The 22,547-nt window shown below is 43.5% G+C and overlaps 1 protein-coding gene across 11 annotated transcripts in view; it reads right to left on the reverse strand.

Moving 5' to 3' along the window:
* Positions 1 to 10,328: 10,328 nt before the first annotated feature.
* The window catches only part of Chrm3 (cholinergic receptor muscarinic 3), a 483,981-nt gene continuing 471,762 nt past the window's right edge, over positions 10,329 to 22,547 (reverse strand). For all 11 annotated transcript variants that reach the window (XM_076572924.1, XM_076572920.1, XM_076572922.1 and 8 more), the window contains one exon: positions 10,329 to 13,885. In XM_076572924.1, coding sequence (XP_076429039.1) covers positions 12,097 to 13,885 — 1,789 coding nt within the window. In that variant the 3' untranslated portion in view covers positions 10,329 to 12,096. The remainder of the gene's footprint in view (positions 13,886 to 22,547) is intronic.

A 22,547-nucleotide genomic window follows, 5' to 3' on the forward strand; every position in this document is an offset into this window, starting at 1 on the left:
AGCATTCTTTAGCTAGGGTCCTCCTCTGTATAAGTGAAGAAGTGAACTGAGAAACAGCACCTGTTCATTGCTTCTTGTTCCTGATTGAAGATGTAACATGACCAGCTGCTTCAAACTCCGGCAAACTTGACTTCTCTGCCATGGAGGGCTGTACCTTGAACTGTGGGCCAGAATGAACTATTTCTCAATTAAACTGAGCATTTATCACACCACTAGGTAAAGAAGCCAAGACAGAAGATGGTGAAAAGGTTGGCGGACTATCTGGAGAAACTGAGTCATAGGGTAATATGTTGGTTTGAGTGAGAATGGTTCCCAGAGACTCATATGTTTGAATACTTGGTTCTGAATTGGTGGAACTGTTTGGGAAGGGTTAGGAGGTGTGTTCTTGTTGGAGGAGGTATGTCACTAGGGTAGGCTTTCAGATTTCAAAAGCCCACGAAATTCCCAGTTATATCTCTCTCTGCCTCATGCTTGTGGACCACAATGTAAGCTCTCCAGCACTATACCTGTCTGCCAGCTGTCACAATCCCTGCATGATGGCCATGGACTCACCCAATACTGTAAGCCTTAAATTATTTATTTATTTTTTCATTTTACATACCAACCAATGTTCCCCCTCCCTCCCCTTCTCCTGCTCCCTCCCCACCTTCCCCCATCCCACCCCCATCCACTCCTTATAGGGAGTAAGGCCTCCCTTGGGTAGTCAACACAGGTTGTCATACCAAGTTGGGGCAGGACCAAGCCCCTTCCCCCTGCATTAAGGCTGAGTAAGGCATCACACCATAGGGAATGGGCTCTAAAAAGCTAGTTCATATACCCAGGATAAGTCCTGGTCCCATTGCCAGGGGACCCACAGACAGATCAAGCCTCACAACTGTCACCCTCATTCAGAGGGCTTAGTGCTGTCTGTCCCATGCAGGCTCCCCAGCTGTCAGTCCAGAGTCCGTGAGCTCCCACAGGCTGAGTCAGCTGTCTCTGTGGTTTTTCCCATCACGATCTTGACCCCCCTTGCTCCTATAATCCCTCCTCCCTCTTTTCAACTGAACTCCAGGAGCTTGGCCAAGTGCTTGGCTGTGGGTCTCTGCATCTGCTTCCATCAGTCACTGGATGTAGGCTCTATGATGACAATTAGGGTAATCACCAATCTGATTATAGGGGAAGGCTGGTTCAAGCACCCTCTCCACCATTGCTATGTGTCTTAGCTGGGGACCTCCTTGTGAGTTCCTGGGGGATTTCCCTAGCACCTAATTTCTCCCTAATCCCATAATGGTTCACTCTGTCAAGATACCTCTTTCATTGCTTTCCCTCTCTGTTTCTCCCTCAACTCGGCCATCTCAAACCCTCATTTTCCCACCCACTACCCCTTCCCTTCTGTTCCCCCCTCCTGGTTTACCCGGGAGATCTTTACCCTTTCCCCTTCCTGGGGCAATCCTCTTAGGGTCCTCCTCTTTACCTAGGTAAGCTCCAAATTAAATCCTATTATAAGTCACGGTAATTGTGGTGTTTGTCACAGCAATAGACAAGTAACTAAGTGGTGTGCCCTTGGGGACAGGATGCTTTCTCTGCCCCTCATCGCCTCCTGCCTAAGGTGAATCACTCTGCTCCATTTTATGGATCTACCACGACATTCTGCGTTATCCCACACAGACCTAGAAGTAATGGAGCTGTCGACCATGGACAGAAACATCTGAAAGCCATGAGCCCAAACACATCCTTCCTCCACTCCACTGTTTTTCTCAGTGATGGAAATCTGACTAACAGTGCTGGCTTCCACCCCCGAATAAGATGATAAAACCCAGAGAACTTAACTCGCACAGTCTGATTTTTCAAGAGTTATCTGTTGTTATTAGTTTTTTGCTCTTTGGGGGGCCCACGACCCAGCTCCCAAATCACACATGAAGGCTTATTCTTAATTACAAATGGCCAGCCTTAGTTTGATTTATTTCTTGCAGCTTTTCTTAGCATAAACAGTCCCCTCTGTCTTTTGCCTTTGGGCTTTTACCTTTCTCTATTTCTGTGTATCTTTCATGATTTCTTACTCCGTGGCTTGCTGTGTAGTTGGGTGGCTGGCCCCTTATGTCCTCCTCCTTCTCTTCTCTTTTCTTTTCTCCCAGATTTCTCCATCTATTTCTTTTCTCTGCCTGCCAGCCCTCCCTATTTCTCTCTCCTGTCTTGCTATTGGCTGTTCAGCTCTTTATTGGTGTTTTATACAGGCAAAGTATCACAGCTTCACAGAGTTAAACAAATGCAACATAAACAAAAGTAACACATCTTAAAATAATATTCCCCAACTGTTATCTAAGCTCAGACTAGTATATGCAAGATAATTTTTTGGGGGGTGGAAACCACTATCTGGGGTCAGGATTACGTGCAACCACAGCGTATTTTAATACAAATACTTGATCTTGAAGGATAATATATGTTTACCAGGCTCAAAAACTTTGACATAGTAATGAGGAAAAATTACATAGTATTTAAGTTTTGCTGCTAAAATTATAAGCTACATTTAAAGATAGAAGTTATCGGCCAGGCGGTGGTGGCACATGTCTTTAATCCCAGCACTCGGGAGGCAGAGGCAGGAGGATCTTTGTGAGTTCGAGGCTAGCCTGGTCTACAGAGCGATATCCAGGAAAGGTGCAAAGCTACACAGAGAAACCCTGTCTCAAAAAACAAAACAAAACAAAACAAAAAACAAACAAACAAACAAAAAAATAAGTTATCGATTTACTGATTACTCCTTCGAAGTTCAGCCCTCTACTGCTGGCATTACAGGCATGGCTGTACCAGAAGAAACTATTTTTTCCCTTATTTATTTTGAGTCATACCACTACTAGGATTATTCTCTGGCTTTCTTTCAACTTCCTGATCCTTGTGATCACCATTAAACAACTTCAGATGAGACAAAGAGTGTAGTGTAGAAGACAGAGTATAGTGTGTGGTAGAGGATAACACTCTCAAGCACTGAGTGGACAGTGGCCAAGAGGCCATTATGCTGACCTACACTGTAGGCAGGCCTTATATGATTTCTAAAGTCTCCACACTAGGTAGCATTCCTGAGGGCTGATTCCTTCCTTCTTTCCCTCTCTTCCTCTCTCCCTCCCTTCCGTTCTTCCTTCCTTTTTTCCTGAGTCAGGGTTTCTCTGTGTAATAGCCTTGGCTGACCTGGAACTCAATTTATAGACCAGGCTGGCCTTGAACTCACACAGATCCTCCTGTCTCTGCCTCCTGAGCATTGGGATCAAAGGCTTGCACCGCCACACCCAGCTGAGAGGGGGGTTTCTTTAAAAAATTTACTTATTTTTATATATGCATATGTATGTATACCTGCATGAATTTATGTGTACCACATGCATGAAAGTGCCCATGGAGGCCACAAGAGGGTGTCAGATCCCTTGGAACTGGAGTTACAGAGGGTTGTGAGCCTCCTGATGTGGGTGCTGAAAATCCAATCTCGTTCTCTACAAAAGCAATAAGAACTCTTAACTGCTGGCCATCTCTCCAGCCACTGTCCAGGTGACTGGCAACCCTTTTGATTGGGTCTTATAGGAGGGGCAATCGTTCTTTAGCAGAAAGCTTTCTATTAGATAGTTATCTTGTAAAGTTTAGGCCTCTTAGAACCAGGTAGCTATCCGTGGCCTTGGTGGTTCCAGACCCAAAGATAGGACTAGGACCCCTTCCTCTGAGCAGCAAATGAGTCTTCAGTTCTAGTTGTTGGCTTTATAAACCATTGATTACCAGGGAGGAGCCCAACCCTAATGTCTTCTAATCCTGCTAATAGCTTACTAGTTCCCTAACAGTGCTATGCATGGCACCCAGGGCCCTGTACATGATAGGCAAGTGCACTACCACTAACCTACATCCTCAGCCTTGGATTCTATTTGAAAAATCTCTCCCTCTTTCTCGTGTGTGTGTGTGTGTGTGTGTGTGTGTGTGTGTGTGTGTGTGTGTGCATGTGTATCCCATACTGGGTAATTCTTCTGTCTCAGCCTTCTATTTTGCCACAGGAGTCTTGGGATTACTAATACATGTTACCTCATTTTTTTTTTTATGTGGGTTATGGATATTGAACTTGGGTCACCAGACTTTTGTTCCTTTGGCTGTCCCCTTGACCCAGGCTTTCTACATTTGGAGTGTTTTCTATTTGTAGGTAGATGTATCTTGAGATGAGTATCACATAGTCCAGGAGAGAAGCCTTGGCTAAGGATAAGAAGTGATGTTCCATCTGCTGGTTTGCTTCTGAGAAGATGGAGTGGAGTGGCTACAGTCTTTTCCTGAGCAGGACTTAGGATGTCCGGGTGTGACTCTCTGGGATGGCTAATTTCTTCTCACCTCTGGGGTATACCGGATCATGCATTATGAGAGTGGCTAAGACTACTTTGGAGGAAAAAGTGGAGGAGGATAGAATGAGAAATGAGGGCTGTTTTCATGAGTCTAGATGTCTGTCATGGGGAGGAAGGACATTAAAATTGTTTTCTATAGAACCTCTCTCTTGCATTTTTTTGTTCATGGACACAAATTGAATTTTTCAAAGCAAAACACCTCTTGCATAATTTTTCTTTGTCCTCATTTTTTAAGTCATAAATTTGCTATCTTGTAAGGGTTCAATTTCATGTGTCATATCTCTGCTCCCTCTCTCTCCATATATATATGAAGTTAAAATGTAGTGCAGATTTTATTATGAACCTCATGAAAAATATCCACCATGTATCATAATTGGCAATACCAGTTCTCATTGTCAGGCTAATCAGCTAAATTACATTTATTTCATGTTGGAAAGAAATCTGGCCTAATTTTCAACTTAAAGAAATGTATTCAAAAGAATTTTTTTTTTGGTTTTTTGAGACAGGGTTTCTTTGTATAGCCTTAACTATCCTGGAACTAGCTCTGTAGACCAGGCTGGCCTTGAACTCACAGAGATCCACTTGTGCTGGGGTCAAAGGTGTGTTCCATCACCACACAGTAAATGTGTTTTTATGGCAGATATATTGCCTCTAATTCTACTTATATATAATAGATATGGATGAATGGAGAATGAATGAATGGACTGATGAACAGTAAATAGTCGAATGGATGGATGGATTAATAGATAAATGGATGGATAGAGGATAAGCAGAATTTCAGCTCACATTTGTTCTCTAGATCAAATATCTCACTAGTCTCTATTATTATTATTATTATTATTATTATATTATTATTTCTTCTTTTCCTTTTCCTTCTATCATGTGTGTGTGTGTGTGTGTGTGTGTGTGTGTTTGTGTGTGTGTGTGTGTGTGTGTGTGTGTGTGTGAGAGAGAGAGAGAGAGAGAGAGAGAGAGAGAGAGAGAGAGAATAATATATGTGTTTGCATGTATGTGTAAGACTGCACATGCCCATGGACCACAGAATGTGAGTGGAGCCCAAAGACAAAGCCCCCGTCCTCACCTTCTACCTGACTTCAGACAGGTCTTTTTGTTTGCTGCTGTGTCCACCAGGAGCTTCTGGAGAGTCTCCTGTCCTGCCCTCCCATTTCTCCACGGGAGTGATGGGTTAACAGATACACACTATGGCATGCAGCGTTATGCAGACTCTGGGGATCCGAACTCAGGTCCTCGTGCCTGCATAGTAAGCACTTTACCCATTCAATCATCCCCACGGCCACATGTCTTACAGAAGGTCTTTTGATCTTTGGCCATTGGTTATTATCTCAGGAAACAGGCATTTTGGAACAATTTATTTATTTCTTGTCCAGATAAAGATAGGTCATAAAAAATAGAAATGCAAATGAGGGAGGAATGATTTTTTTTCCAAGCAGGCTAACTTGGGACAGAGGACCTTTGGCCACTGAGGGTCTGGAAAAGGAATTTCTTGAACTGTTGAATCATCTTCTAATGCTCTCTCTAAAGGCCTGGTTCATTCCCTGGGGATATTCACATGCTAGTGTGGAGTGAAGAAGACTCATGCCCCGGAAGGCTAGAACTTGTGGACAAACAACGAAATTGCCTAAAATGAATTTCTTGCCACTGGAATTATATATGCAGATTTTGGGGTGGTCAGGTGTCACAGAAGCCATAGAGTAGTGGTTCTCAACCTCCCTAATGCTGTGGCCTTTAACACAGCTCCTCAGGTTGTGGTGACCCCTACCATAAAGTTATTTTTGTTGCTACTTGATAAGCGTAGTTTTGCTACTGTTGTGAATCATGGTGTAGATATCTGATGTGCGACCCACAGGTTGAGAGCAGCTGCCACAGAAGATTTGAGTACACATTTGGCTGGAGAATAAAGACACTCTTCTAACTCAAAACTCTCTGATATTCTATTCAGGGTTACTCTAGCTCTGAAGTACTTTAAAGTTTTAACCTCATTTTAGAATCCTGAAAGGATAAAGGGGGAAGAGACCTTTCTTTCTCCCCCACTCTTGCCACTTCATTGTTCTCTTTTTTGAGAAAGGATCTCATGTATTCTAGGTTGGTTTTGAACTCCCTATGTGGCTGAGGATAATCTTGAACTTGTTTTTGTTTAAAAAACTTGAAAGCACAAGCTGGGCATACCTTTAATCCCAGCACTCAGGAGGCAGAGGCAGATGGAGCTTTGTGAGTTTGAGGTCAGTTTGGTCTACAGAGCTAGTTCTAGGAGAGCCAGGGCTACACAAAGAAACCCATCTCAAAAAACAAAAAAACAAAACAAAACAAAAGTACATATTCATTTGGTGAGTGTGTGTGTGTATACCCACATGCCTTGCCACACATGTGGAGGTCAGAGGACAACTTGTGGGAGTTGGTTATCTCCTTCCATCACTTGAGTTAAGTTGTCAGGCTTGGCAGCAAATCCCTGGCAGACCTTGGACTTCTGACCCTCCTGCCTCTACCATCCCAGTCTGCTTTCTCTAACCATTGAGCAATCTCTCCAGCCCCATTTATTTTTTTCATGCATGTATGTGTAGGTGCATTGCAAGTATGTGTGTCTGTATATGAGGCTAGAGGACAACCTCAGATATCATGCTCAGGAACTCTGTCCACCTTGTTTGAGACAGCATTTCTCACTGGCCTAGAGTTCACCAATTGGGCACGACCGAGGCTAGCAAGCCCCAGGGAATCTTCCTGCCTCGACTACAACATGCCTGCCTTGGGCTAGGGCTCCAACTCAGGTCATGGTGCTTCCAAGGCAAGCACTGCTCACTGAGCCATCCCCTCAGTCCTTAGAGGCTATTGAGAGGCTGGAGAACAATAGAAGGTGTGACTTAATTCCCTAGAGTAGTGGTATAGTTGCCTTTGAACCTTGGATGAGCTGGAACTGATATTGTTTAGACAGGCTTGCTTCATCTTGCATTGTAGAAAAATATTCTTTCAGGGCAAGTGACAGAAAAAGCCCAATTCAGGTTGAGGAAAGGGTAATCTCAACTTTTAAAAAGGGAACTCTTTTGATGGTTATATCTGCACAATTTTAGTCGTGGAATGAGAAATAACACCACAAACTCCAAACCAACTCCTGCTACCTGGGGATGCTGTGAGGCTGGCTGAGCTAACGTGAGTGTGTTCACGGCGAGAGTGGTGTTTGAAATAATGGGGTTTCTGGTCTTCCAACAAACCTCAGTAGTTCTTTTGATTCTGGCCAGTGAGGTGGCTCAGTGGGTAAAGACATTTACCACCAAGCATGATGACTTGAGTGATCCCTGGAACTGACAAGATGGAAGGAGAGAATGGGCTCCTCTATGTTGTCTTCTCACCTCCATATGCATGCTGTAACACACCCACACCCACACACCCACACACACACACCCACACACACACACACACACACACACACACACACAAATAAATGCAAAACAATAAGAGTTCTTCAGGTTCAGTTGTATTGAAGTATCAGAGCAAAGAACTTCATGGGTATTTAAAGCCTGTAATGTTCAGTGGTTTACTGGGTATGTTCATCACCATAGATGTTCACATTGCTCCTTAATTTGACTGTTTGACACCAGAAGGTGACCTAGAGGTGTTAGTTTAAGTCTTGGGAGGGAATCCAGAGAGTTTGCATTAATTGACAGGTGTGTTGAAGACACGTGACTGGAGATGATAGAATCAGATGCAGGACTCAGGGTTTCTCATCCACTAAACTGTCCTGCTTTTATTTGTCCTTAGAATTGGCCAAAGGTAAGCTGTCTAACTTCCTGATGATATGTCCTCATCTTTTCTATTTTGTTCATCTTGAGGCAGAGTCTAATATATCTTTGACTGGCCTTGAATTCTGCATGTAGCAGAAGATGACCTTGGACCTCTGATCCTCCTGGTTCAGTCTCCTGAGGGCTGGGATCACAGGCATCTATTAACATACCTGATTTATGCAAAGCTGGATATTAGACCCAGGGCTTTGTTTATGCCAAACAATCGTCTACCAACTGAGCCCAACGTCCTCATCTTTGAATCATTTGCATTCGGGGAAGTCCAGAATCCCTGTCTTACCCTAGGTCCCTCTTCCCTATCACTCTGGGGTGTGCCAGTCTTTGCTACTGGCTTGGAAATCCCATTTACCTCCCAGGCCAGTCACCTCTTCAGCTGGTCTTAAGTTCCCCTCCCACCTGCTGCACAGAGCACAGGTTTCCTTTGTAGAGCAGCAAGGTCTATCCACTCCAATATGGGAATTTTAGAAAAGGAAGCTGATGTGCCTTCTAGATCTTTAGTCAGTCCCTTGTCCTATGCTTATGAGTTTTTTCTTTCTCTTAGAGTCTCAATGTAATATATATTAAAAGGTGACTAAAAATGGGACTTGTACAGAGAGTCTGGGGTGGGTTTGGGGTTAGAAGGGGTTCAGAATAATAGTGAGTAAGAACAGTGAGACCATATGACAAGAGATAAAGACTGAAGCTAGGGGAAATAGGCCTGAAGAACAGTGTGTGTGTGTGTGTGTGTGTGTGTGTGTGTGTGTGTGTGTGTGTGTGCACGTGCACACACATGCCTGTACAAGCATGGGGTATGTGAATAAGTGAGCATGAGACAAAGATAGAAAGATACAGAGAGACAGAGAAAGACAGAGAAAAAACAGAGACACAGGAAACTAGAGAGACAGTGACATAAAGAGACAAAAAAGAGGGAGATAAAGAGAGTCACAGAGTCAGATAAAGAGGAGAGAGTCATATATGCACACATAGAAAGAGACAGATATGGAGAGTGGGTGACGGGGAGAGGGAGAGAGGAAGGGGAGAGGGAGGGAGAGGCTAGGCTCTCCTCTCAATGTCGCCCTATGTGGCTTACTTTAGTTTCGGTTATTTTCCTCTTTCAGTTAAAGCAGATAACCCTGAGAGCTCTGCCAACCTCATTCTTAGTGCATGGAGTAGTTCTATTCCAAGGCCAGGGATAAGGAGTTGGATCTTCAGTGCATGCTGGATGCCTGCTCTTGGAGGAGTCCTTTTGAGAAATGCCCATGTAACACATGCAGTTACAAAAACTCAACGGCATTCTCCGTTAAGTTTCTCAGCTCTTCATTTCAAAAGAATCCGGTTTGTTTGTTTTTCTTCTCTAAAAATTGTCCAAGACTTGGACATACCTTTCCATAAACAGCCAACAGAGATTAGAAGCTGCTTTTGCCCATAAGAGGCTTATCCACCATAATGAACCCAGTACCTAAAAGGAGAGTTAGAGCCTTATTACTACTATTGCTTTTTGTAAATATTGGGATCTTGGACAAGAATCTGGAGATACTGATGTTTAAGTAGAATCCTAATTTACCCTTGAATTTCTGACCATTCTAAGGGCTTCTCTACTCTTATTACTATTATGCTTTTAATACAAGGAAGAGCCCTTTGGGGAAAGCGGCAGAATGGGAATTTCCAGAAAGATTGGGATTACTGATCTACAGGGAGACTTGAACGAGAATTCACATATTTATTAGTGCCAGGCCAACTTGAGTAATAAAGTATAGTTGCAATAGCTTACCAGATATTTCTCAGGTGGAGAACATGCCTTCTGCACACCACTACACATGTGAGAAAATAGTCTCTGCTTTTTCTTGTTCTTTGCTTGAATGAGGGCCAAAAAATGAAAAGAAAATCCTTATGATGATGTGGATTTTCTTTTTCTCCCTTGCAGTGTGGTTCCAGATACAATGGAGGAGGCTTGCTGGCCCTCTGTTATATTGTTGGGTCACGTCAGGTTAATTAAAGAGCGACTTTCAGTGACAGGGCTTATTACCTGGAAGGAGTCAGGTGCTCTTGAATGTCAACCAGGTGATGATTTTCTTCTTCTTCGCCACATGGAAAAGCTTAGTGGACATCTACTCATGATTTACATGGGCCTTAAAGACTCAACATCAAAGGGCCCGGTAGAGGGAGCCATATTTATCAACACTAAATAAACACATGGTGAAGTATGCATAAATATTCTTTATATAAACATGACACAACATTAAATAGTTCAGGTACAGACACACCACTGAGAACACATCCACTGATGTCAAAGTCGGCTGTAAACACCACCTCACACTGAATACAAAAGCAGCTTTGGCCCCAGCTCTGGGTTCACAACACGGATGGATGCCCTGCACAAGGGAAGGGTTCGCCACGGCCCTCCCATCCCCCCACCCGCTCCCCACACAGTCCCCGAAGAAGGAAAAGAAGGAAGGAACCCAACAATACAGCAGCCACAAGAACAAGAGCAGCAGACCCCTCCCCCGGAGAAAACACGATGCACTTGGGGCAATTCAAAGGATAATGCAAAATTCGGTTGTCACAATGGAAAGAAATCAATTTTGAAGCAATACTTTTTCAAGTGCAATCCTTTCTTCAGAGGACATGTGGCTTCCTAGACACCAACCACTCCTGGGTGAAGTTATATAGTGACGACCAGAAGGTCCTGGCTCCTGCTACATAACAGGAGGTAAGCCCTACTTTCCTTCAGAAGGTGCCAAGGAGCAGGAAGTGAAATACAATACTTTCTGTCAGGCCCTGGCACAGTATTTCCTTTGCTTTTCCATGTAAATGTAGATATATTGCTGTATGTGACATTCAAAGGTGACTCTAGGATTGAGTTTCAAGCAGTTTAGATCCCAGAAATTTTGTTTTGAAACATTCAGATTTGGACGACTAAATTCAAACATGTATATAAGTTCATTCTTTTGAGCTCAGAGGGGCCCTAGATGAGCTCCGTTGACAGAGCTAACAGCCAAGGAGACAGTGTGCACTCAGAGTCCAGTCAAGACGTGGTGCTGACTGACCCTCGAGACTGTCCCGTCTAGCACAGGTTTGCGGAGAAGGCCTGACTTCTCTGTGCTGGATATTATTCTTCATCAGGGTGATTTGTGGAAAACAGCTCCAGTGTCAAAAAACCCAAGCCCAAACCCAACATTGAACAGGGCTTAATTCACTTTCATGTCATATTAGGATCCTAGAGAATTTCAGTTCCCAAAGTACTGACAGCATAGATGGTAGGAACAATCTGCCAGTTCAGTGTTCCCCATCATGTTATATACACTATGTGTGTGCGTGCTCAACTCACACATAGATAGGTATGCATGTACTCATATGCGATTTTATTTGTATGAATCTTGAACTGCACAAAACAGTACTTTGCAAGAACCAAGAATCAAATCCACAAATAGAGTTTAACAACACACCAGAAGGGGATGGAAGCTGATTGGGACAAGAGGTGTCAGCTTTGCAATGTACAAAATGACTCAGAACCACGGATTTCCAAGCCTGCCGTGCTTCACGTGGGGTCTGGATGGACACTTTGGGACCCTTGGGAAGAGCACATGACAACTAGTGCAGCGAGGCTCACCTGTGATTTCAGAGCTAATGGGAATTAAAAGACCTAGGCAAACCAATTTCAGAGGATACTTGCTTCAAGACAATATATTTTTTTTTCTCTTTAAGAAAAAAAAAACACTTAAAAGTCTATTTCGGAATATATTTCTTTATATTCAGCAGTATGTTTTTCTTTCTTTCCTGCTGAATTGGCATTTGACCAACATCAGTTTATTCAATGGATCAGTAAACAGGCAGCTTCTCTCCTGCGTGGTTGATAAAACCCCCTTTTATCACCATCAGGAATGGCCTCCCACCTGCGCCAGACTCCTGCTAGGCTTTGTGGGCTGCTGTGCGTGTGTGGTCACTGCTACGGACAAACCCTTTTTCTACAAGGCCTGCTCGGGCACTCGCTTGTGAAAAATGACTGACTGTCTTTGCTGGTACTGCTGTTTGCGTCTCTTTCTTTTGTCACACTGGCACAAGAGGAGCATCTTGAAGGTGGTTCGGAACGTTTTGTTGCACAAGGCATAGCACACGGGGTTCACGGTGCTGTTGATATAGCACAGCCAGTAGCCCAGATTCCAATAGGTTTTGGGGATGCAGCTGTCACAGAAGGTATTCACCAGGACCATGATGTTGTAGGGGGTCCATGTGATGATGAAGGCTAGCAAGATGGCACTGAGGGTCTGGGCTGCCTTTTTCTCCTTGATGAGTGACATCCTTTTCCGCTTGGTGATCTGACTTCTGGTCTTCAGAGCAAACCTCTTAGCCAGTGTGGCTTCCTTGAAGGACAGAGGTAGAGTGGCCGTGGTCTTGTCTGCCGAGGAGTTGGTGTCAGGGGTCTTGGGCATGTCCACGGCAGACTCTAGCTGGATGGGAAGCTTGGAGAAGTCCTTCTGACAACTGTCGCCATCATCTATGCTCTTCTGGGCCTGAAGCTTATTGGCATTTCTCTCCACATCGACAGTGCCAAGCTCCTCATCTGGCACCTGCAGGTTGTCGGAGGAGGGCAGCTTGGTGGCATTGAGGATGGTGCTATGACCTGGAAGCTTGAGCACAATAGAGTAGATGGCTCTGGTCTCGGAGCCAATGTCCTCTTCATCGGAGGAGGCAGAGTTTTCCAGGGAGGCAGCAGCATCGTTGTTATTCCAGCTGTCGCTACTACTGTGGTCTTGGTCCATCTGCTCGACACTGGGCTTCCAGCTCTTGGTGGTGAACCAGAAGTGACAGCGACCGTACTTCCTCCTGGATGAGCGTTTCATGCTTTGCTGTTGTAGTTCATAGCTGCTGCAGCTTCGAGAACTGCCTGTGGGGTGGACAAAGTTTTCTGCCTCGGCTTCTGTCCCAGAGGCCTGTAGCCCAGCCAGCTCTTTGGTACGTTTTTCAGTTTCCTTATAGATCCTCCAATATAAAATAGTCATGATGGTGACGGGCATATAGAAGGCAGCAATCGCCGTGCCGAAGGTGATGGTGGGCTCACTCAGGAACTGAATGAAGCATTCCCCTGGTGGCACAGTTCTCTTCCCTACAAAGTATTGCCAGAACAAGATGGCAGGAGCCCACAGGACAAAGGAGATGACCCAAGCCAGACCAATCATCACACCAGCTCGTTTTGTTGTTCGTTTGGCTCGGTAGGTGAGTGGCCTTGTGATGGAAAAGTACCTGTCAAAGCTGATGACCAGCAGATTCATGACAGAAGCATTGCTAGCCACATAGTCAATGGAAAGCCAGAGGTCACAGGCTAAGTTTCCCAGTGCCCAGCGGTTCATAATGATGTAGGTGGTGAACAGGTTCATGGAAATGACCCCAATGATCAGATCTGCACAGGCCAGGCTTAAGAGGAAGTAGTTGTTAACTGTCTTCAGCTGTTTGTTGACCTTAAATGCCACAATGACAAGGATGTTGCCAATGATGGTCACCAATGCCAGGAAGCCTGTTAAGAATGCAATGAAGACCACTTGCCAGACGGTGTGACCCCCCAGAGGGTCGCTGGAGGTGTCGTTTGAGGAGAAATTCCCAGCTGCTTGTGAAATGTTGTAGCTGCCCAAGTGAGTGACTGTCCCCAAGGGCAGCCCTGCCTCTGAGGAACTGTGCACCCAGGAAGAGCTGATGTTGGGAAACAAAGGCGAGGTTGTACTGTTACTGTGCAAGGTCATTGTGACTCTCTGACATAGTCTGGGGAGAAAAGAGAAAAGATGAAGTTAGGAAAGATCTTTGTCCTTTTTTGGTGTTTTCTTTGGGGAGCTTACATATGTATTTTCATATATATATATTCTTTTAAAGATTAAATTTGATCTTTGAGCATTACGTATAATTCATACTAAATACTATCAACCCCAGTTTCTCTTAATTTTCTCCTACTCCTGTCTACCTGCCCCTTCATCTCCACAAATCTTTCCTGTCTACATTTCTGTTTTGAGGGAGGGTTTCAGTCTGTAACCCAAGCAGGTCTGGAACTCACTCCTTAGCCCTCATATTCGTGTCCTTTCTGCCTCAGCCTCCAGAGCTGGAATGAGGCGTGTACCACACTTGGTTTTGTACGGCTTACATTTAGGATATGTGTTACAAGACACAAACTTCAAAGCAGCTTTCTGTGATCAAGTGAATTCTCTAGTGTGAAGGGCAGGAGTCAAGGGCACGCCAGGATTGATTGGTTCAAGGCAGAATAATTAGCAGAGGACTCGGCCTTGGTGCTTTCCCTCACATGTGAACGTACTTTTCATGGAACACTGACATCAAACAAAACAGCCTGGACTCCTCTGATTTACTTACTTCTCTCATTCTCACAGGGGAGAAAGATCAAATGCTTATATGGCAATTATCCAGCCATAGAGTTACCTTCATCCTGCTTGATAAACGGATGTGAGTTATTTGCATTTTATCTACCTGATAAAATGATGAACATTTTAGACATCTGAGACTTCAGATATAAGCAACTTGAAGGTGATACCAACTATTTAAGCCTTACTGGAATGATCCAAGCCAACCCAAAGCAAGAGAGAGAATAGTGTCTATCATTTCATATCATACTGCCTCTTTATTTTCATCCTTATTTATTTAGAAACAGGGTCTTATGTAGCTCAAACTGGTCTCAAACATGCTATGTAGCCAAGGATGTCTTTGAATTCTTACCCTTCTGTCTCTAACTCTGGAGTGTAAGTATTACAGGCATGAGTCAGCACACTTAGTATAATTGGGCCTGGGCAGCCTACCAGGGCTTTCTGCATGGTAAGAAGGCACTCTGCTAACTTAGTTACATCCTTAGCTTGTAACACCGTGTCTTTAAACATTTTTGAAATATGTAATGTACTGGTTTTTTTTTAAAATAACATTCGGTAGCATGCTCATTTCTGAAATAATTTCTAAAGAGCCTAATCTTCCCAGCGTCTTGTCCTCTGCAAAGGTTCTTGGTCACAGTAGCTAAGTTTTCCTTCTTTTCTGCCAGGTTTGCATGGCAGCCCTGTTTATAGCCCATCTTTCACCAACCCCAGCCCCACTCCATACCACACATTGACATCCATGGCAACTTGTAGGGCCCCTTGCCACTGTGGCATGGGCCAGGGCTCTGTCTCATGGGGACTGATCGTATTATGGTATCTTGTTTTCTTATGACAGCCATGCTGATTTCATTACAAATAAACATAATACCCAGAAATCCCAAGGCTTCTTATCTGCCATGTTGTTTCTTTCTTGTTAAGGGGTGACATAGTAGATGTCTGTGATTTGTCACTCTTTCAGCTGTTCTTTTGTCCAGCCTGACACTTTCCGGCATGTTTTGAGACAGGCATTTGCCACCTGACCCTGAGCCCTAGACCACAGTAACGGACTTGATACATATACAAGCAAAGATGATCAGTTTGGTGAATTCATGTGGATGCTGGAAAAAGAGAAAGTCTATCATCTTTGGGGGTGCTGGATTCTGCTTACCACCTGTGTATCTGTATGCAAAATCTGAGCTATAAGTGAAGGCAAAGGAAAGATGGGGGGCAGGAGCAAGATGGAATGGGATCCTAAGAGACAGATACAGTCTGATATATAACTATATCAAAACTAGATATAGTTATTCCTAAGTTAACAGAACTGCCTTGACCTTGGTTATATAACCAAAAGTTCCCTTTGTTTCTTGAGCGATTGAAGGAAGGCTTTGATTACCCACAACTAATGGTTCTTGATTAATCTATTTGGTTAAAGTAGCAAGTGGATAGTCTAGACTAGTTTTGATATCTAACATTTAACTTGAGGATTATAGTTAAAAAATTGTATTAGAAATTTTTGTTAAAACAAGTGGACTTGAGCAGCTCTTACCACACATGTAATAATCTGCAGTAACATATATAAATTCGTGTCACTATAGAAACCATTCACTCTCTTAATATGTTGTGAATGTCAACTATACAAAAAGGAATTGTTTAAATTTTTTTATTACAGTTGTTTATTATTTATTATTATTCTTGTATGTGTGATATATGTGTTGTGGGTACATATGCCATGGTGCATGTGTGGAGGTCAGAGAACAACTTGGGGGAGTTGGTTCTCTCTTTCTACCATGAGGGTCCTGGGAATCTAACTCAGGCTATAAAGCTTGGAACCAAGTGCCTTTACATCCATCCCACTGGCTCTTGAAATTTGTTTTTAAAAAGTGAAAATCGATTGGAAGTAAAGAAAAATTAATTTGGTTATAGCCAGCATCAGAACATCTCATTAAAACCACGTCTGGCTGTAAGCCGCTGTGATTGGTCTATGGAATCCAGGAAGTCCCTGCCTCTGTGCTTCCATAACTGAGAGTGAAGAAATAAAAAAAAAAAAAACTTTTTAAAATTCAGAGACTCATGCAGGCAACAAGAAACCCTTTCCTGTAGACAGTCATATCTTATTATGTAAATTAAAAACAACTGGATTTGTTCAGTTAACCAATTAGGTATGAAAGAATGTAAGAAATTTAGAAATAAGGCTCATGTCAGTTATTTTCTGTTAGTTCCTTTTATTCTGCTTGTCTGCAAAACACCACACTCCTAGGATCTATTCTGAAAAGTGAGACAAAATTCTCAGTTTTTAAAATTGTAAACTAATTGGAAAGTCTAGATTACTTCCTGCTCCCTAGAAGTCTAGATTAATTCTATTTCTTTAGAATTTTTTTTTTACTGAACTTGTTTCCATTTGTGTGTCTTGCTTGTGTGTATGTGCGTGATCTGTGTGCTTGGCATCCATGGGGGTGAGATGAAGGTATCGGATCCCCTGGAAGTGGAGTTACAGATGGCTGTGAGTCAACACATAGATGCTGGGAATCGAACCCAGGTCCTGAGCTAGAGCAACAACTGCCCTTATCCACAAGCCATCTCTCCAGCCTCTAGTTCTCCTTCCATGTTCATTATTCTTTTTCTTATCATGATCATGGGAACCTTAGCAGTCTGCAACCATGTTTTTGAAAGACCGGCTACCTAGCCTTTCTTCTTTTTTAGAATACAACATTTTCAGGGCTTGTTTTGGGTCTCTGCTTTGGACATGAGTGTCTGTTTTCTGTCATAGTTCATGACAGCACTCCACAGCTATGTCTTCATGAATGGGAAGATCATATCAGGCCACTAGGTGGCAAAGTTGACCCAAAGAACAACCTCTGTGTTAGAAGATGCCTAGGAAGCAGGCTGTCCCCGAGCTTAGTTCAGTCATGCGGGCGGAGGAGGATATCAAACAGGGTGGACAGGGCTTTGCAATCAAACATGTCTTTAAAGGGAATCAAACTTGTGAACTTAGCCCTCGTATTCATTTCCAGCTGTGAGGAGGAGAGATGTTGCCTAATATGGTACAACGGTTCTTGTTGTGAACAAAACATTTCCGAATGCCAAAAGGGGGATAAAATTCCACTTAAAAAGGAGAAAGCTTGTTTTCAAAAAGACGATGTATCAGACTGCCTCCCTGGTTGCTGCCTTTCATAAGCTTTTATTCGACGTGACAACAAAGATGTAAGATGCTTGGAAAAGGCCTCACGTCAGTACCGCTGAGGCCTGGCATCGGCTCATGAAGTTACATAGTTTACCTTAAAAACAAACATCTAAGTTGGATGACTGTGGATATCCAGGAGCACCTTTCCAGCCTAACATTTTTTTATTCGTCTCTTTACAGAAACGGAATGAAGTAAAAAGCAAACCCGAGTAGTTCTTTTTAAATATTAGTAAGACCCAGAGAGGGTTAGTGCACTGTCCCCAGCATGTTCTTGGAGGAGAGAAAAATCTTTAAAATCTAAGACTCACTCACTGTCTTTCTGCATTCTGAAGGTCATTCAGTGTCATTTGGTCTGGCTGCCATGCTTTTGTGGTGGAAGAGAAATCACACTTTGAGAAAACACCCCTTGCTCTTACACAACCGTGGGAATACTTTTGCTTAAAGATCTCCTAGGGGGCTGAGAGGAGGCTCATGGGTAAAGTGATGGCCACACAAGCACAAGGAGCTGAGTTTGGATACCTCAGAATCCAAGTAAGAAGGGGGTGCCACAGTGCATGCCTGTAATTCTAGCTCTTCTAAAGACAAGATGGGAGGCAGACAGGAAAATCCCCGGAAGCTTACTGGCCAGCTAGCTTATTATACACAGTTGCAGAATCACAAGGAACTCTGTCTCAAGCAAGGCAGAGGGTGAGGACTGAAACCTGAGGTTGTCCTCTGACCTCCACATGTGCCCCGTGGAACGTGTGCACCTGCGCTCACAAACATGAGCATGTATGCATACACATATACAACCATGTATATAAAATACATATGCACACATAAAAACAGGAGGAAAAAAACTTCTAGTGAAAAAAAAATCTCTACAGTTTGGACTGAAGATTTAGGATATGTCAATACACAAGGTCACCTAGTGAAGGCTACTCATTTGGCCCACTGTTTACAATATTGCGACTAACACATTAGACTCCTTATGCTTCTTCAAAGGTCCATACTTATCAGACTATCTGTCTTTATAGCTGCCAGTCATGTTCCACATATCTGATTTCCATTAATACTCCCATATTTTTCCACATCCCAACTGATACATGTTTGTACACACACTAAGTTTGGAAAAAAAAAAAAAAAAACAGAAGCAGTGTGAGGTAGACAGAGGAAGTCCTGCCACAGCACCTGAGAGTCAGGAGATGTCCCCAACACCAACACCTGGCAGGTCATGGAGCCCTCTGACCTTGCTTCCTTCTTATAGAAAAATGCAGAATATAATACCTGAGGATCCGATAGAAATGTTATAAAACACCCAGCATAGCGAGCCTGATCCACAGTAGTTCCTTAAAAATGTTGGGATAAATTGAATACTCTTCCCTGACTGGTTATGGAATGGCCTTGTCTAAGACTTACAAAAGCTCACTTTTTGTTGAGTCTAAAGGGATGCCTAAAAGCTCCAGGAGTCTTTTCCCCTGGGGGACATTTGGCAATGTCTGGAGCTGTGACTCCTGTAACAACCTGAAGAGAATGTGTTCCTGGCATCTGGTGGGTAGATGGTAGGGATGCTGCAGACACAGGACAAAGAGCTGTCTGGCTTCAAGCATCCATGAGGCTGCGAGGGACAAACCCTGGCACAGACAGAGACAGAAGAGGTTCAGGAAAATGTCATAATACTCTGCTTTGCCAGGAAAAAAATCTGGAAAATATCCTGGTACTCATTAACGTGGCAAACTTCAATTCTCTTCAAGAATCAGCTCTGGGAGTGTGGAAGCAGCTTAGTCACATGTTTGCCTTGCAAACTTGAAGACTGGTCGTGTATTCTTCAGGACCATGCAAGGAAAGCTAGGTGTGGTTACACATACTCTTCACCCTAGTTCTGGGGAGGTGGATTCCTTGAGCTTCCTGGCTGCCAGTCTTGCCTTACCTCAATGAGTTCTAGGCCAATGAGAGACTGTGTGTCAAAAAGAAGGTGGGGTTGGTGAGATGGCTCTGTAAGCGAAAGCATTTGCTGTATAACCCTGATAACCTGAGTTTGATTCCTGGGAACCATGTGAAAAAGCCAGATGTAGCGGTTTAAACCTGTAACCCCTGCCCCAGCCCTCCTAAGGTGAGAACTGAGGTGGAGGAGTCAGGAGAATCAACTGGAAACCATTGTATGCAGGGCAAGGGCAGAGATAACCAAAGAGACCCTGCCTTCAAAACAAGGTAGGGGGGCTGGAGACATGAGCCAGCAGTTAAGAGTACCTGCTGCTCTTTCAGGGGGCCTGGGTTCAGTATCGAGTACCAACACAGTGGCTCACAGCTGTCTGAGACTCCAGTTCCATAGGGTCCAGTGACTCTTCTGGACACTGGAGGTACCAGGCACATACAACCTGGTACTCATGTTTACACATAACATAATGAAATAAAAAAAAAACACAAGGTAGAAGTAAAGAACTCTTGGAAGTTATTCTCTGGTCTCCACCTGTATACTGCAGCACTTTTACACCCCCCCACATGCACAGACAGTAAAACAAAACCCAAGGTGGATAGCTGAGGTTGTGTACACACACATGCAGAACCCAGGACATCACACAGGCAGGCTGGCTCCTCAGTCTAGGCCTGACCTCTGCCCTAGCAAGCACGTCAGTCATGAACAAACATAAATTTCAAACAATACGTGTTTATAAAGCAGAAAGTAGGAGCCCAGTCCTATTGCTCTGGCCCTCATTCCCAGGCCCCTGAGGTAACCACGGACAACAGTTTACTTCATAAGTAAATATTTGTTAGGGGAATGGAGTGTCCTTCCAAAATGTGGTCTTCTGCAGAATTATACGTGTGTATTTTAAGCACTTATTTTATGTCAGGCACTGTTGTACCCATATGTATTAAGTCGTTCAGTCCTTGCCTCCAAACTGTGAATTGAGTCAATTACTTAATTGTCACTTGAGAAGATGGAGGTATTGAGAAGTCTAGTGGTGGCCAGGGTCACATGGCTCCTAAGAGAAAGAATGAATAGTTGATTCAAGGGCTGGAGAGAGAGCTCAGCTCGTCATAGGCTTCCCATGCAAATATAAAGAGCGGAGTTCCATGCTTGGGATCTATGTAAAACATCTGGATTTGGTAGTGTATGCTTTTAATCGCAGTTCTGGGGAGGTGGAGACAGGTGGCTTCCAGAGGCTCTCTGGCCAGTCAGTCTAGACTATCTGTCATGTTCCTTGTCAGTGAGAGACCCTGTCTCAAAAAAACAAGGTAGAGAGCTCCTGAGAAACAAGATTTGAGGTGCATGTGTGCGAGCTTATGTGAGTATACGTGTATACACACACACACACACACACACACACACACACACATACACACACACACACACACACATTCAAGGCAAATTCACCAAAGATTTTGCTCCTAACCACTCAACAGTGTTTTGCTTCCTAACTTTCTCTTTCTCCCACTTAACAGTATGTTACAGACATTGTTCTTATTCAGTGCAAATAAGCCTTAGTGCCACACATGTTTGGAAAGGAACAAGGGACTGTCCAGGATTCAGTAGTTGGCACACCGTGTCCTTGGCTCAAGTGGAATTTCCAGGGCAGCAGAGTGCATGAGAGACTGTGTTTGCTAAAAACTCTTCTAAATGAAATGTTGCAGAGCTCAGCATCAGTGAGGCCAACACAAATCTCAAAAATCCTTCCAAAAATAAAATAGCTGGTTTCCAGAACACTTGCTCCTCACTAGATCCTTACTGTGTTAGTAGGGAATAGAAGCCTAATGTATCAGATTCTTGTGTTTAAATGAACCAGAAACCAATCATTGGCTCCACATTCCACAACTGAGCAGCAGATCCAAGAGATATGGCTAGATATGAAAGGATTCAGATGAAGCAGATGATGGACCGGGAACTTACAGCTGCATTCATTAAACACCAAGGGCATGAGCAGACTGTGATTAAAATGTAAAGCATAAATTAAATTCCTTAAAGTTGATATGTAAGCATTAAAGATGGGAGTTTCACTGCTGAAAATACTATCTATGGAAATGAGAATAGAGAAATTTGTGAGAACCAAAATAAAATAATAATAAAATGTATATTTTGGCAGTGCCAGTGCCATTAAATATTAGAAAACAATGACCTCTTGTTTTGAATTTCCTGTATCAACTGGAAACTAGAGCTCATGCTAGTGTGAATTCTGGCCCTCTGGGACTCAGAACAAAGAGGCAAGAAAGAACGTTGAACCAGTCAAACAAACAAACAGAAAACCAAAACACAAGAAGGATAAGACTGAAAAAAAAATTAAATACCAAAAGTGTGAAATCAATATAAACAGATTCATCCAGGCTGAAAAAGAAGAAGTCCTAATTTAAGCAAACAGAAAGCAATAACTGCCGCTGAATGCCGAGGTTTGGTGCCTAGAATTATCCTCAGAAGTCTCCATCAATTTGCACACGTTCTGACTGACACGACTCACCCCTCCCCCAGCTGTGCATGAGCATTCTGCCATGATAAATGTGTTTGTATAGTATATTCCTCCCCCCTCTGAGTTCCATCAGGGCCAGGCATATGGCACGTGGATCTACGTGTAACAAGGGGTGCATGTGCTTCAGACCTAGACACAGCAGTCTGCAAGCCACAGTGTGCACCTGCTCCCTGCTCAGGTAACTTCACCTTCTGAGGCCCCACCTCTCTCTCTTCTGGAACTGTATATGCAAGGCAGAGAATTCAATGGCTTAGGTGTGATGAAAACTCTGTCAAATATTGTTATAGACTATATCTTCATTGCTATTATTTTTTATGTTTTGTATGTGCACATGTGTGTGTTCCCTCACAGGTATGCTTGTCCATGTATGTGCTTATGGAGGCTAGCATGTCAGGGGCTTTCTTCCATCAGTCTCCACTTTATTTTATTTTTTAAAGAGAGTGTCTTTTACTGAAATA

Source organism: Peromyscus maniculatus, chromosome 5, assembly GCF_049852395.1.
Source record: "Peromyscus maniculatus bairdii isolate BWxNUB_F1_BW_parent chromosome 5, HU_Pman_BW_mat_3.1, whole genome shotgun sequence".
In the NCBI taxonomy this organism is placed as follows: Eukaryota; Metazoa; Chordata; class Mammalia; order Rodentia; family Cricetidae; genus Peromyscus; species Peromyscus maniculatus.